The sequence below is a fragment of the Cygnus atratus genome, chromosome Z (genome assembly GCF_013377495.2).
Source record: "Cygnus atratus isolate AKBS03 ecotype Queensland, Australia chromosome Z, CAtr_DNAZoo_HiC_assembly, whole genome shotgun sequence".
Lineage (NCBI taxonomy): Eukaryota > Metazoa > Chordata > Aves > Anseriformes > Anatidae > Cygnus > Cygnus atratus.
In genome coordinates this window covers 69,146,847-69,163,794 of record NC_066396.1, presented here as the reverse complement: position 1 = coordinate 69,163,794, position 16,948 = coordinate 69,146,847, and the positions used below count along the sequence as shown (strand labels likewise).

Below are 16,948 nucleotides of genomic sequence, written 5' to 3'. Positions count from 1 at the left end.
CTTGGAGGTCTTTTCCAACCTTAGTGATTCTATGATTCTACATACAGTTCACTACATTGCTGCAGCACTCTGCTATATCAAAATCCCATGTAACGTCAAATATCTTCAATATGTGAATTTGGTATTAATGTACTAAACATTCCTTATGTGGAATATCTAAAGAAGCCTGGTCAGAGCATATTGGACTGCAAGGCAGCTTGGTCAGGAAACACCTCACCATGCAGTATGACCTTCCAGAGGGGGGTGGTTTACTCAAAACAACATACAGAGCTATGTAATGCAGAACTGTTTGAAATGGCCACCCTCTTGCAGCATCAGGGGCAGATGGGAAAGATACACAAAGACAGAGCTATGTGCATAAGGCTGGGTGCAACCTGCCTGCTAACATAAGGCCATGCCTTCACACAAGCAAAAGAGGCAACAGGCAATACTCCTTTCTGACAATAACAAACCAAGAACCTTGTATTAAAAATTCTAAATATATTTATTATTCAGTTACATTTGCTTTTCATTGCACAATTTTTTTTTATCCCCATGTTTTACATTTTTTTACAAAGCTGTTAGGAGTTTTAGAAACTGTTAAAATGATCATGTAAGTCAATTTAGGCACAGTTCATTAACACATAACTACATTTTTTTCCACTTATTTCTCTCTGAAAATTTTATGGTTGCATTTGAGCTCCAAATTGAAACACATTTCACAGTCTACACTTTTATGGGCATCCTGTCTAAAAAAGAAGTTTTGATTAAGTAGTCTTGCCTTATCAAAGGTCGCCAGCAAAGCCTAAATGAAAGCAACTCCTTCTCCAGAAATGCTGAAATCAACACAACCCTAAGATGAGAACCATAGTGGCTGACCAATTTTTGTGCTATCCAGATATAGCATGACAAAGAAGCAGTCCTCAAGGGGACATAAAAGTCCCCTGAAAAAAATTACTTTAACTTGGAAATAATTTAAATAATTTATTCTGTATGAAAATTAAGCAAAAAGTATCCAGCAAATAAAACACACATGGTGACAGGGAAGGTGTCATATCATGTGTACTGCTGGGGTTGTGTCAAGCACTTGCTCTTCTGATGACAAGAGCTTGAAAAACAGTGTTGTATTCCTGGACTAAACTGAGTGAAAATGGCTTTGAAGTCTGAAGCTGTCAGGCCTGCTGGACATGGCTGAAAAACTGTGAGCTACGAGATTTCTTAAATAGCTGATCTCTTTGGTGAGAAAAAGCCTGATCGCTTCTAGTGTAAGATTCACGTTTGATTTAAAGCTGTGTCTGGGGTGAGCTGTTTTCGCATACATCTGCATACTGCAGTGTGCACAGGGTGCAGGAAAGTCCACTCTAGAAGACTTGAAATAAGCTGAAGTTTGGTTCAACAATGTTGTCGTAAATATATTTATTTATTTATTTATTTATTACAAAAAGAGTAGTGTTAAATAAGTGACCAATGCTAAAGGGCTTTTCCTGAAAAACATAACAGCTATCCCCTCTCTGTAACGTTACAGAGACAAAAATGTTCATGACTTTTTAGCACCCACATCTGTTGCTGCTGTGTAGAAATGAATTAAATATTTTGAAAGCTGGGTAAAGATTTTGCTGTAGAGAAAATGAGATGCCGAAGTCTTTGTATGATTCTCATATGGGAGCATTTAGTGCCTGTGAGTTCCCTCCTGACTACTGCTTTCAGTGGTAACCAGAAGAGCATCTCACATGAGCACAGGCTGTGCACTGCCTTTAATCCCCTTCATGGGGGAGTCATGTTTGCAGGAGCTTCTGATTATACAGATTTTTTATTTTTATCTTTAACTTTGGTAAAAAAATCAGGCTTCAGGGAACCAGCAGGAAATACTATTCACTCCTACATGTGCCACAACAGATGTGCACAGTTACAGATTAAATAGCGTTTTCTTGCTCTGTCTGAGACAAGGACGTCTGCACGAGCTCTGCATTTGGGGCAAGGAGAATCATTCCCCCCTCGGGAGCTGCTGCTGCACTCAGGCCCCAGGGATGCTGACAGCACATTCTCTTCATGATCTGCCCCATCAGCCCGCATCCCTCAGGAGCAAATGAGAGAAGACCTCCAGACACCAGCAAGGCATGGGGGTGTCCATGCTCTTCCTCTGTGTAGCTGCTGACCCAGCTCTGCACAACAGGGACAGCCTGCATAAATACGGTCACAGGTGCCAGCTCTGAAACCAAGGGTGGGACCTGCAGCCTGCAGCTGATCTTGCCCTAAGCAAAAGGCTGGGGAAGCAGCAAACTGGAGAGCAGAGCACAGATGAGCAGAGCTGAAGGGCTTGGGGTGATGGGGCAGCCCTGAGAGAGGTGCAGGGGACTGAGCAGCACAGTCTGGAAGGGGGAGCCCAGAGACACAGGGGCTGCAGGCATGGGATGAGGTGCCAGCACCTGGGAACTCAGGAAGCAGCAGCTGTGGGCACAAGGACATGCAATAATTCAGCAGCCAGGAAGGGCTGTTCATGGCTGGCCATGGTCCCACGATCCACCCGTCATCGAGACTGCACTTCTAGCACTGTTGCTGAAAGATATGCAGCAGGCTGGGCGTCTTTGGTAGAAGGAGGGGAAGAAGCCACTGGCTTAAAGGACCTGGAGACCTGCAGCTTCTCTGGTGGCAAACAGCCCACATCACTGCCCCTTTAGAGTGGGACCTCCAAACAGACAATCCTCCTTCACCTATCGCCAAAGTGCTGGCCCTTGGCAGCCCCAGTGCAACCTCCTGCATTGAGCAGGATTATCCCCAGCACCAGGTCAAGGCAACTGCAGCTCTGGCAAGCCACCTGCTGCAGGGCCAAGTTGTGAGGCAAGAGAGGGGCATGAGGATTGCTCTGGAGTCAGAGGCAGAGCTGTCTCCCAGGGCAGGAGGACAGCGGTCACGAGAGCCATGTTGTTGTGTCTGTGGGTGGGAAAAGAAGCCAGCAGCTGCCTTCACTCTCCCATCCTCATGTCATAGGGGCAGCAAAACAGGTTGTGGTCCTAGAGCTTAACAGGTGGCTTCTCCAGGACAAGAAGAGCAAGATTTTCCAAAGTCTTACTACCATTAGTGTATGATCTTCTGACATGAGTGAGTGGACAAGCAAGAGGACTCTGAAGAAGCTCGTCAAGTCCATCAATAATTGTGTGGTGTCAACCGGGGAAATGTGACCATCACAAGCCAAGGAAGTCCATGCTGCCTGAAGCATCAGCTTTTCCCCCAGACAAAAAATCTAGAAGTTCTCTGTAGGACATGTAGTCTGCTGCAGCTGTAGAGGTGCAAAGAGCTGCAGACCAGCACCCTCAGTACCTGCCAGTGCCCATGTGGAGGTTTCTGATCTCCAGCTCCAGCTGTTTAACTTGGACATCTCTCTGGTTTACCACCTCACGTAGTCTACGTATTTCTTCCTGTTGTCGGTAAAACATCTGCAGAAGCTGGAACAAAAGACACATTTTACTTCCTTTACACTAAAGAAGCACAGACCGATCCTGTCAAGTGCTACCAGTCCTGCCACATCATTTCTGAGAAAAATGACATCTAAGGAGCGGGCTTTCAACCAACAGACTGGTCATCAGCAGTCTCCTGCTAGCTTGGGCTGTGAACATAAGTCTTTCTCAGAAACATTTGGCAATGCTATATCTGCTTAATTCAACAGAAAATACAGCCTTCCTAATGCTGATGAAATAGAGTATTTGGACTCTAGATTCCTGGATCTGCCACATCTCCAACTCTGACCTTAGGACCTTATCCTTCTTCCTTCTGATCATGCTCTTTCCTCACTGGGTAAGCTGAGCGTGGCTTTTCACTGTGCATGCAGCAGAGCACCCAGCTCTGAAAGGGTTGCTTCTGTAACATCAGGGGTCAGGCTCAGAAACACGCAGAATAATATCATTTTCACACCACAGGGAAATTCAGTTCTGTAAATTCCTACCCTGTCAAGCTACAGATGTTAAAATCTTGCATAGTTGAAAAGGGTGCCTAAGCATGGCTACAGGAAGAAAAGCCTTCCAGGGTTCCTAAATGCGAACAAGCTGCATGTACCCAAAAATGTCCCTGAGCTGCCAATGACTACGGGCTTTCCAGTTACCACAAAGATGTCACACTGGTCCAGGCTCTGCAAAATAAACCCTCTCTGGATTCTGCTACGTTGTGAATGGCACCTTTTGGCCAGCTGACTCTTGAGTCTCCCCTCCCCCAGCCCCAACCCTTCAACCCAGGCCTTCACACCTCATTTTCAGTTTTTGGTGGTGGGCACTCAAATATGTCAAAGCCATTGGAAAGATGTGTTTGCTCCTTTTTTGGCAACTTCTCCCCCACTTCCAGCTGCTTTCTGCTGTCTTGGATTTCAGTTTTCTTCTGCATCTCCTCTGGTGCCGTTTTTCCTCCCCAGCCTCGGTGATGATCAGTAGTTTTCAGGACTGACCCTGACTCGAGATATTGCGGTAAGGAATTCACAGCTCCAGAGCCTGGTCTCAAGGACACCAAGAGAGGTCCTAAGGAGGGAGGCAGGTGACTGGTTAGCACTCAAAAACCACATTCAGAAACCTGCAGTAAGCAATTCTTTCAATCAACCTGCAGGGATAAACATGGAAGCACTTGACAGGAGAGTTTTCCAGAGTTCACAGCAGCCACTAAGTTATTTCAGTCTACAGCTATATTTGTTACATCTCTCCTCTTCCTCCTTTCCAGTTTCTCAGGCCAGAGGGCCAGCGGCATCTTACCCAAACCCTGGGGAGCTGAAGGGTTGGGGAGCTCTCCATGTGCTGACCTTTGTTAATACCGTTCAGCCACTCCTGCGCTGTCAGTGCTGGCTGGGCTCCAGTGGTCAAGGGGTAGATGTCTTCCTGGTATGACTCCGACTGCAAGCAAACAAAGGAGTGACTACATCAGAAAGGTTTTGGTTCAGAAGGATCATACTGGAATGTGGTGGAGAAAGAAGCCTGTTTCACCTCAGCAAAGGGAGTATGCCAAGAGCACTCACTGCCGTGTACAGACAGTTGACCTGACAGTTAGACACACGAGCAGATCAGATTGCTGAGTGTGTCTTGCAAAAGAAAGTTGGCCACTACACGGAGATCTGGGTTAACCAACCAAGGATAGTTGGCAGGGCTGCCCTACTAGCTGACCAGCTTTGTGCCTCAGACAGGGAAAAAGAAAATCCCTTGTTCTACCTGCTCTCCTGCCACCCAGCAGGCACAGAGAGGAGGCACTGCCCTCTTATTCACTGATATTTATCCCTGACACAGGCATGACCTGAGGCTCACTTACCCGTCGAGGCACAATCATGGAGATGGGCTCGATCAGGCTTTTAGTTGGGATCAGTTTGTAGAAACGGAAAATCTCACAAGCTGACACTTCAAGGCCTCTCTTTGGCATCATTCCTGGTGGGATAGCATAAAAGAAACAAGGTATAACTCTCCTGAAGACAGTTGGTGTCATCCATCATGGAAAAAGGACCACCAAACAAAGGACCACTGAACAACAAGAGTCAGAGTGCCACCTCAACAGCAGCATGGTCTGAAATAGTGACCCAAAACTGGCTCAGTGTCACAAATTACAAGTAAAATTCAATCTTTTTTTTTTTTTCTGTCAGACCACGTGGTTACACACAGAATATGTGGTTCTCGTGCTGAACCTCCTGTTCATTACTACATCTCATGAACTGGAATTAGAATGACCAGAACTGAGCAGACCTTGCAGGTGATGTCACAGGATTGTCAGAATCAGAAGTAACAGAGTTCCAGACACTTTAACAACACCAAATAGCTGTTTTGGTCGGCCCAAAAGCCCTTCCAACCCACTATCCTCCTCCCAGTACTGTCCTAAACCAGAATGGAGTGTAAGGGTGTGAACATCTACCCTCTCAGCCAGCACCATATGTGTTTCAGGGACTGGATGGGCCACACAAGATGTCTAACTTCTTGGTAACCTCAATGAAAAAATCAGTTTTCTTTCCCATGCACTTGGCACTTGTACGCCCAAAAGCCTAGAACCATGCCAATGGCATTAGCAGAAGAGATTGCCTGTCCTTGTAAACTGTGTTTCGCAGTGTCCTACAGAAGCTTTGATTTCTACTGATATCACGCACATTCATTAAGCAGTAGATTCTATGTGGAGGACTGTTGCTCCTTTTCTTATGCATTCATCTAAATGCCACTCTGAACTCCACTCCTCTACGTTGTATTTGGTGTGGACAGTATTGGAAAAGAAGCCATTGTTCAATAACATTAGCGATATTTTTGATCAGAAAAAAAGATGATGTGAGGGAGGTAGACTTGATATAGCCATGCCTTTTAAAAACAGTTGTACAATTCCATTTCATGAAGTGATTTTTAAAAAGATTATGACAATAAAATCAGGATGCTGTGCACTGGAGGGAAACAATGGCAAGAGGAGTTCAATGCTGGAAATCCTAGGGCAGAGTCCCAACGGGCAAGGAACACTCTTTACTTCCAAATGTAGTGTTACACATACACAGTGACACTCACCAATTCCTTTCTGTGGTAAATGAGAATGATATTCCGTCAGGTAGTTCAAGTATGGTTTCTCAGGGCTTATCTCATAGTACCGTATATTTCCATCACCCTAAACACAAAGGAAATGACCATGACCCAAGTTCTGCTATGCAGCATGAGGCTCTGAGAAGAATGTATGGCCCCAGAAGCCATGCAAGGTCAAGAATGTAAGCACCTCCCATACAAATATTTACCCCTAAATTGCTGTGTGGGGAAGTTAGGGCTCTGCAGGGTACCTTCCCACAACAAACATGGCTTGTCTGCAGTAGAAAACATGGCCTGACACCGCAGCATCCTCAGACCCCACCCCATCAGTCCTCAGGTTAATGTGCCTTCGGGGCACCCATGACTTCGGCCTGAACTATGTTGGTGACACAACACAGACTAAGAGGAGAATCAGACCAGCATTTGCTGACACAAAAGGCACTTACCTTTCCAACAAGGTAAAGCATGTTCGTGTCTGAGTCATAGAAGGGAAACAGGAGCCCTGAGGAGCCATCCAGATCCTCCTCCAGTAAAGGCACAGAAAGGTCATTCTGGGCAGGACACAAGAAAAACGAACAGCTAGAATCACCCATCAGTCACCTCATGTCAGGAACACCTTACTTGAACCCCACCTTGAAGTGACAGGTGAGAGCAGCTCTGTGATGATCCTAGGCTATGACCAACTTCTCTGAGCTGTGGGCCATGCAAAAGCTCCACAGGAGAAAAGCTAATGAGCTCTTGACAGAGTGCAGCATGTCAAGACATCACCAGGTACTTGGTGACGTTTCAGGGGTAGATATAATAAGAAAAACTGTTTGCCTCTACATGAAGGCCATATGGGCCACCAGACTCAGGAAGATGAAGGGCATGTCTGCATTGTATACTGAATTACTCGGGTTCCCTTACTATCTCTGTTTAAGGTGATACCTTGACAATAGTGCACCACCCACCACAAGAGCAAGAACAGCCTACAGTAGCTGACAAGTCTCAGCGCTGCACTGTGAGAAGATGCGCACTGCACAGGCAAAAGTCCCCATCAGCGTTTTGCAGCTAAGCCTGGACGTAGCATACCACTGCGTGCACAAGTCTCATACTTCTTGTACAAAGCCAACCCTGCACTGCTGAAGGGAGCAATTCAGCTAAGACCAGCAGTGCAGAACAGAGCACTGAAACCCTGATGCGAATCCATGGTGTTACCCCTGGGCTTAGCTTTGTGGGAAGCCTTTGGATAGCAGCACAGCGCCCTGCCCCTCATACACAAAGAAGCCATGTCCAAACACAGTCAAATGGAAAATCAGAGACTTGGTCTACCAGCTTCATCTGGTACAAAGGGTGACAAAGGGTGACATTGAGAGAAAGAGGCAGAAGGCTGTGCTGCAAAGTAGCTGATGCAGAGGGACAAAGTGATATGGTGAACAGAGGAAAAGTATCTCACTGCATATTAGGGGGGAAGAGAAGAGTTTCATGAGGCTAGGAACCATCATAATAGGAAAGCATGTCTTGCAATTGACAAGTGCCACCTCAATACTCCAATGTAAGGAATCACTGGAAATAAAATATAAAAAATAAAAAATAAAACAACAACATATTTTCCTTCCTTGAGGGCTTTGTTGGAGTATGTTTGTCTAGAATTCATTTGCCTCCTAGTACCAATAACGGTTTTGCCAATAAGAGCACTAAGAGCTACTTTTAGCTGGGAACTACAGTGACCATCCAAAGGTCCCTTGAATTATTTTTTTCCTGCAGTAGGCACAGCATTATCCGTGCTCTGGTGGATTTCTACGCGCAAAGCTTTGAGAGTTTCTTCAAAATTTATGCTCAGTTAATAGTATCATAACAATAGAACTTATCACCCATTAAGAACTTGACAGTCACTTCTGAATTGCTGTTATAAACCAATTCTTGGGTATTTGGCAGGTGCAAAAGTTAAAGTGACAGCAAAAGAAAGAAAACTGAAGATGGTATGGTAACAATTTCTGGTTCAACTCACTTGATCCCATAATGCAATTTGCCTATTATTCCACCGAGATGTTCCAGTAGAGAACAGCTTTTTCATGTTTCCAAGGAACAAGACTTTATTGACTCTGTGAGACTTGTAGTTGGCTTCCTAAGAAGAGAAAACACACTGCATGAGTAAGAGACAGCATCTTCCCTTCCTTCATTAAAATAATGGAAGGAGAAATCACATCAAGGCAAGAAAGCACCTTCCACTGCCCATGAAGCTTATCTGGGTTGGCTAAGGCACATCAGGCCATCTTTGTGTAGCTACATTTCACATTACATGACAGTTCTGGCCCCAGAAGCCATGCAAGGCCAAGAATGAAAGCACCTCCCAACAAAATATTTAGCCCAGAACTTCCATGTGGGGAAGTTAGTCACACTTGAAATATCTCCCCAACCTGGCTGAAACTACAGTGAGCAGGATTTCAAAGCCATCTGAGAGAAGCAGCCTAAATTCTTCAAGCCCACACCCAAAAACCCAGTCAATTCACAAGAGGGCAATCCCTATTAGTGGTACTGTTGAACTTTCTGTGTACACAAATACACAAATGTGTGCAAATACCTCCAAAAGGCAGTCAGCATCACCTTACCAAGAAATGCAAAGTACAGACAAATGTACACTTGCATCCACCTGGCCACCTGATCTCTACTGGTCACCCTAAGGAATCCCACCGGAGTACCCCTAGAGGACTGCAGAGGGGAACTATGAAAGCAGTGCACTTCAGGAAGGGTTTCAGGGAGAGAAGAGCTTGTTAGCAATATGCAGAGAACCTGTTGTCAACAGTGGCAGCAATTGTTTCGTGAAAACTAAAAGACAATATTACTCTCTGATGCCTTGGGCAACACTGGGCACAGATCCGTCTTCTCTAATGGCATTGAGTCTACCCAGAAGAGGAAACAATCCATGGGTGAGATCAGCTGGACCACAAACCACTGAATACAACCTACTTGTAGGACTGTTCCTGCACGAGGTTCTATGACACGGATCTTTCTGTCCCGGCAGGCTGTGGCAAGGAGGCTACCATCTGTGTTGAATGACATGGAAAGTATCACATCTTTGTGAGCATCGAGGATCTTCACTGGGTTCGAGAGGATAGCCTCCCTCGTGTCAATGTTCCAGATCATTATCTGGGGTAAAAGAAAAAAAAATCAGACATTTGCTGCCCAACGAAGTGGGGACTTTGTGTACCCTCTTTACTTCTTCCTTCTCTACATGTGTACGTCTTACCATCATGAGTTGCAGTTCTCCAGTATTTAAAATAATTCCTGGTGCTTAGAGAAATATATCAGGGACATAGTGTCTGTTCAGAATCTCTGATATTCTCTTTTCTTTTAGGATCACATTTTATACAGAAAAATGACCAGCATCATTGCAGGTATTTGCACTAGCATAAGAATGAAGCCAAAGGTCATCTATGGCATTTGATATTGCAACAGAAAAGAAGAGCAGAGTAGACTGAAGTTCATCAGAAGACTGGAAAATTATCCAGGCCTTTTGAAACCTGTGACAATGACCTCCTGCCTTTTGGGTCGCTCAGGGATTTCCTCCTCAGGAAGGCTTCCGAACTCTTTATCATTAACTTACAGCTTGAAACGAAAACAAATTTCAAAACAACCTGCCAAACACTAAGTCCCAAGGGGAGGGCTTCAAAGAAAACAGACCCACCTTGTAGTCATAGCCGGAGCTGAAGAGGATGTTTTCAGCAGTGGGATGCCACTCAATGAGGCCCACCCTCCGAGCGTGCCCAAGAAGTTCCTTCTTCGGACTGGTGATGTTTCTTGTTAGCAAGTGCTTGGGTATGTCCCAGATCTTAACCTGAATGGCACAGGATTGGTCTTTGTGAAATTAGTATGTAGGGTGATAATTCAGAATTTAACTGTAATTATTGTTGTTGGCCATGCTGTTAGCACATTTATGGAGAACTGCTCCCAAGGGGAAGAAGTAAGCCACAGATCTTACAAACACCAAACCACAGCACCTACAGTTTTCTACCTTGTCTTCTAACAAACTTTGATCAGGAATGGGCAAATCTGAAATAGACTTCAGCAAAGAGTCCCAGAAAGTATTATAGCAGTGACTGATGCAAGCAGCCATCCACTCAATGCTACCTGGTGAAAGAACTGAGAATGTCCCTGGTCAGATAATAACTATAGTACTGTCTGTCCCCTGAAAACTGCACAAATGCTAAATATTTTGCAAACAGCACAAAGGACACAGAAGTCCACTCAGGCGGCCACAAGGTGGATGCCCTGAGCAGCCTGGACAGCATAACACAAGGGGAGTTTTCAGTCTCATGACAGGGCTACCTGCAGCCCTGGATTCATCTGGAAGGGTGCTGCACGAAGACAAGAATAAATTCTGTCCTCTTGATGTGGAAGGAGACAATAGAGGTGGCCTGCAAAAGCAGCTGAACCTGTGCAGGCAAAAGAAAAGAGTCTTTCTTACACTGATCTTAGAAGCACAGCCTTTAGGATGACAACAGATTAACCCTTTGACTCAAGGAAAGTGATTCTACTTGTGAGAAATTCTCTAGGACTTAACCTGAAGCCACATGGAAATGCTCTTCGAATTAGACAGCTTGTGGAAATTAGCCACAGCTGCCTGAGTCTCCCACTGCTTGACTGATGAGAATCACAATATTCTATACCAAAGAAGGAGAGGCACAAATTCAGCAACCTGTTAGGAAGGATCACAAGCACCCTTCTTCTCACCAGTGTTTATCTCATTAAAGAATCAAGTCCCTCAGAAACATTAGGACTGTGGGGTCCAGTAGCCGCTAATGAACTTCCACAGCAGTAAGAGGAAACATCACACCCTACAGTTTCAACAGGTATAATCACTAAATGAATGGGGCTGAGAGAGGAGGAAAGGGGGAAATGGTGTGTGTTCACAGTATGAAGAACTGCCTAGAATGAACCATGCACTACCCATGCTATGAAATGGTGGTAAGACCCTGGTTGGAGTTTCAGGGTTCATGAAATGGCAGCAATTCTCATTCCTTAGTGGGCAGGAGAAGCAGGTCTTGGAACAAGAACTGCCAAGGCCAAGCATGAGCAACCTAGCTCACCAGCAGTCTGCTCCTTGAAGACAACTTGAAGAAAACCTGACAAAGCAAAGTTAAGGACACAGAGTTAACTCTCCAGCCACAGGGGAGAAGATCTTCATCAAGATGAATTCGTACATTCCTGATGATTTGCCAGAAGGAACAGAAGGGACAGGAGGATGAGCTTGCTTCCTGCTCTAAGCTCAAGCTCTCAGCCCCAGGCCACTTTTCTTAGCCCCAGCCCAAGGCAGCAGTAGGAACTGGGAAGGGCACCAGGCATTTGCAGACTGTCCACCCCCTCCCATACCCTAAAGTACCACTCTGCATGCTTCAGCTGTAGGCCACAGAATTTAGTTGTGCTATCACAATGGCACGCTCCAGAAAGGCTGGTTAATGACCAAGAAACCTTTTAGGAACCTGGGTGGTGGGAAATGTTCACCATCTTCACACAAGCTTGTGGCCCTCCTCAACATTTTCAGGGAAAACCAGTGCAGTAGCAGCAATCAGATACATCCTCGCACACAAGCCAGAGCAGTGCCTCATGCTGATGCTGAAAAATGGCAGGGGGCACCAGGCCTTACACAACAAAGAGGAAAGAAGTGTTTGGCTCAAATGTGCAGCCCAATGGAAGTGGTAGACATCTCTGGGACCCTAAAACTTCTCATACTTATCGGGTCAGGACAGAGAAAGTGTTGCTGCAGTGGTGTCCCAATAGCTGTCCAGTCTGAGCTCTGCAGGACAGGACAGGACAGGACAGATACGACAGATGTTGACCCCATGGAGTGAGTCCTGGCAGACAACAGAATAAATAAGACATGGCAGCATGCCCTGGCAGCAATGAAAGCTAGCAACATCGTGGTCTGGAAAAACAGGAAGACAGCTCCTAGATCAAGGGAAATGATTTTTCCCTTTACTCAGCAATCTTTAAACAACCACTGGAGTGCTGCACCCACTTTTGCACCTCCTAGTACAAGAAGTAAAATAAACTTCAGTGAATCCATTGGAGACCACCAGGATGCTCAGGAGGCTGCAGCACATGCCCTGTGACAAGGGGAGACGGGCTTGCTTGGCTTGGAGAAGAGACATCTTGAGAGGAACCTGATAAAAGATTTTGGTACTAACAAGATAACAGAGAAAATAGAGCCATGCTTGCTACTGAAGTGCAGAGAAGGAGGATTGGATACAGCAGTCATTAACTACACTGGGAAGATTCTAGCAACATATAAGGAAAAAAATCCCCATAGGAATAGTGAAGAACAGGAACAGGTTGCCCGAAAAGGTGGTGAAGTTTGCGTCCTTGAAGGTTTTTAAGACTCAGCTCCACAGACTTAAGCAGGAGGTGGGGCCAGAGGCCTCCCAAGCTCCCTTTAAACCTGAATGATTCTGTAATTGTGTTATTTGAATATATTCTGCAATTGCAGCAGGAAGCTTTGAAGCTTGTGCTCATTTCTCATCTGAGACTTAAAAGAGAGGTCATGGTCATGAGTTCCTGCCACAAGTCCTTTCTGAGACAGCATGAGCACCTGGCATTCCAGTTGGAAGATAAAATATAACCCCCGCAGGCAGCCCAGAAATTGAAAAACGTTGTCAAAAAAGGCATGAAGATCATAAAAAAAAAAAAGGCAAAGAAAAGTCACTAAACAGGAAGGAAAATTCAAAGGTCATATATTTCCAATTCAAGAGAGGTTTCTGACAGAGCTGAAATGGCAGAAGATAAAACACTAAGTCAGGGCTGGAGGAAATGACAAGGGAAACCTCCCTGATTATGTCTGGCAGAGGGCATATATACGCAGTGGGAGAAAACAGACATGGGATCTCTGAAAAAGAGCACAGTAGTTAGATGTTCTTACTATCATAGGAGCCAACACCACACTTTCGATAAGCCACAGAAAGCAATTTTCCAGTGGGTAGATATGGCCTAAACTGTCCCTTACACACATGAATTGAATTTTCCAGTTCCTAACAACTAGGCTGCACCTACGCTGAACTAAAGTGTGTGACTGCATCTTACTTACATCAATTTCAGCCCAACTACTTATTGCCTAAAACATAAACCTGACTTAAGAATTTGATATCTTTTTATAGGTTTGTATTAGTATTAATCTTTGCGTCTCTGGAGTCTTTCTCTGTTTTTGGTTGGAAAATGCTCATTTCGTTGATGCCCTGGGCAGAGTAAAGTATGACACAGACTCCTTAACTGCCCCATAACTGACCCAGCATGACTTTACAGAGTAACTCAGAGAGAAATGAGTTCAAACTTGCTACGTGGAGAAATGATCTGAAACAGCTGTCACAGATTGCATTGCGTTGGACGTTTTATTTTGTAGTAAAGGAGGAGTTTCACAGTGATTAACCTTGAACCAATTTTACATTTGCATTCTTTCTCACACAAACATACCCCAAAAGATGGAAGCCCCCACAAAAGCAGATCTTCTTCCTATCATGATTTTGATACATCATTTGGAAGGGATCACATAGGTCTGACCTCAAGAGAAATACAGGGATCTTACTCTGACATGGCTGTTGTTAAAGATTACATGCATTTTCACATCTCATCCCTGGGCCTCTTGGTTCTTTTCCTATTTCTTTCCCCCAAAAGCACATTAGCCAGGCAATAACGTCGAGTATAAGCTGGGAAACTTACAGTGGCATCTTCTGAACACGAGGCTATTACAAAGTCATTGAACGGGTTCCACTTGATGTCCAGAACATTTCCTTTGTGCCCACATATTCTGGGATAATGTGGGTCGAGCTTCCCTGTCTGGAAAAAAAAATAAAAATAAAATTAAAAAAAATATATATCATGAAACCTAATGTGAGCCATGGAATTACAGGACATTTTCAAGTAAGACATGTCCAGCTCCACCAAGAAACCTCTTTCTGCTTGTTATGCTCCAAATGCTCTGGGTGGTCTCCTTCTGTTGAGAATGGGGTTTTGCTGTCCCTGCAAGGCAAATCCTGATGATATCACACACAGGAAGGTAACGTGGTGCTGTGCAGGCCTTCACAGTGCTACTGAGAAATCTGTACATATGCAACAGAGATTATATGTTATTATTTGATTCAGACACCAGAATAAAACTTGGAGAGGAAACACTTAGCAATGAATTGTATCTTCCAGATTTCTTGAAGATTTGGGGGGAGAGAAAATCTCTTATCTGTTTCTTGAGAATAAATTTCTGATAAGCAGGAAAAATGTTTTTGCTCATCATTTTTAGCCTCTTCAACTAGCTTTTATTTTATTATTTTATTTTATTTTGTTTTGTTTTATTTACTTTATTTTATTTTATTTTTAAGCAAAAACACAAATTACAAACCCAGTTTTTCTTTCAACAGGCTATGCATTTCTCTCTGATGGTTTTCAAATCCAGTCATTCATTGCATTAAATCAGATTCAAGACTCTCCAAGAATAAGCCACGTTTGGGCAGTGTACTCACTGCTAACTCTCATGCACAAAGCGCACTGAGTGCTGAGGAGCTTGTGCCGAAAGGGGGCTGTGTTGCTTCAGGATAACCCCACGCTGCAGTCAGCCTCTGCTACAGTCATGTCAGTATGTCTATTATGTGATAGAAAGGGTACTGGGGATTTGATTAACATCAGGGCAACACTTGCTCCTCCCTGTCAGGAGCAGGAGGAGCAGGAGGTGCTCCAGGAATGCAGACTTCTGTGTGAGAGCAAAGGTAAGTCACCTGAGGAGGCAGACATGGTTACAAGCCGGTCGTGCTTACCTGCCCACTTTTATCCCAGCTGGAAGAATCAGAGAATGGCTTGGGCTGAAAGGGACCTCAAAGACCACCCAGTTCCAGCCCCCTGCCATGGGCAGGGACACCTCCCACCAGACCAGGTTGCTCAAAGCCCCATCCAGCCTGGCCTTGAGCACCTCCAGGGATCCACAGCTTCTCTGGGCAGCCTGTGCCAGGGCCTCACCACCCTCTGAGTGAAGAATTTCTTCCAAATCGTAAATCAAAATGAATGCAACTGCATGCCCTTCTGGAAAGCAGACACTGTAATGGGTGTGCTCCCCACACCTCTTTGGAAGTGGCACTAGAGAAATTTGCCTCATAGACTGGGATTAACCTGCTTCAAACTGAACACCCAGCGGGCTTTGAAATGTAAAAGACTGCTTTTTTAGACTACAGTCTAAAACAAATCAGTTTTATGACAGCAACAATACAAAGTGACTTGGGAAGGCAGAAGAAAAGAGATAAAAGGCCTTTAATAAGAGTTCCCCCACCCACGGTGTCCTTTTGCGGGCTTCAGAGCTTGGTTTCAAGCTCACAACTCAGAAGGCTGGGCAGCCAGCTCCACAGGGATCCCTTGATCCCTATGGGAATTCCGTCCCCTCCCAAAGCTGGCTGCCTGTCTGCTCCATCTGGGAGACTCCCAGACCACCCTGCCAAACTGCCACCATGCCATGCTGAGCCCCATCCTGAAGCTTCTCCTACCCTTCACAGAGCCCTTGCCCTTCCTGCTGCCGGTCCTACCTACACCCCGTGCAACCCACCAGCTCTGGGACAGAGCAGAGCCCGCAGCACATAAGCTGCCAACAAACATACGTGACAGGTCGCACCGTTGGTCTCAGACAAATGCAGTGAGACAACTGTTAAAATTCTCCCAGCAGTTTTGTACAGGGTAAATGATGGTGAGATTGGTCATCTGCAGGTCTCAGGTTCTCTCCAAAGACCACTAGCACCTTGTCATTAAATCCTGGCACAGCACCCACATGTAGCCTCAGGTAAAGCCGAAAGGGTCATCACAGCTTTCACTTCATAGTCTTTGTTATCCAAGAGAAGGAAACTGAGTTAGTGTCCAGTAGGTCCACAAAATGAAAGATGACCTCCCCTTCTCACCTGTTTCTGATACATTCAAAGACTAGAGGCTGCAGAGACCTGGACACAAACATTTTCCTGTCTCTCAGGACTTTGTTTTCATCTTGCTACCTCTTTGTCTCAAGTCTGGTCATGGGAGAAGGAAAAAGGAAGGCATGTGTGTCCCCAGACTCATGAGATTTACAAAGGCACTCACTCTGTGCCAGGCACCAGAACAGCCCCTGTGCCCACAGCTGCTTTCCTGGTGAGATGGGCTGCTGTTCCACCCAGCCAACTTCAGCGAGGACCTAACTGGTCTTCATCAGGATCTAAGCGACATGTTCTGCAACAGAAGACTGTTTTCCAAGCGGTGGCAAAAATTCAACTAATTCCTCTTCAGGTAGTAGGCAAAAGCATGTGTTTCTAGGCCTGCTGGATGGGGGTATCTATGGCTAAGAGCTCTTTCTTTTGTTAAGCCCTACTGCTCTCCACCCCGCCTTACTCCCAGGCTCTGTGAGAGGAAGAATGATGCAGAAGGCAATAAGTGGTATTTCTTCAAGGGACGAGAGAGCTCAGCTTCCATGAGTCAGCAGGAGAGAAGAAAAG

At 45.3% G+C, this 16,948-nt stretch overlaps 1 protein-coding gene across 1 annotated transcript in view; it reads right to left on the bottom strand.

Annotated features, from left to right (window-relative positions):
* Positions 1-462: 462 nt before the first annotated feature.
* The window catches only part of CORO2A (coronin 2A), a 51,628-nt gene continuing 35,142 nt past the window's right edge, over positions 463-16,948 (bottom strand). Inside the window, exons 3-12 of the mRNA XM_035563002.2 lie at positions 14,178-14,294; positions 10,156-10,305; positions 9,438-9,617; positions 8,479-8,595; positions 6,935-7,039; positions 6,477-6,573; positions 5,257-5,369; positions 4,757-4,847; positions 4,216-4,481; positions 463-3,422 (exon numbers count right to left, since the gene is read on the bottom strand). Of these exons, the coding sequence (XP_035418895.1) occupies positions 3,291-3,422; positions 4,216-4,481; positions 4,757-4,847; positions 5,257-5,369; positions 6,477-6,573; positions 6,935-7,039; positions 8,479-8,595; positions 9,438-9,617; positions 10,156-10,305; positions 14,178-14,294 (1,368 nt within the window). The 3' untranslated portion in view covers positions 463-3,290. The remainder of the gene's footprint in view (positions 3,423-4,215; positions 4,482-4,756; positions 4,848-5,256; positions 5,370-6,476; positions 6,574-6,934; positions 7,040-8,478; positions 8,596-9,437; positions 9,618-10,155; positions 10,306-14,177; positions 14,295-16,948) is intronic.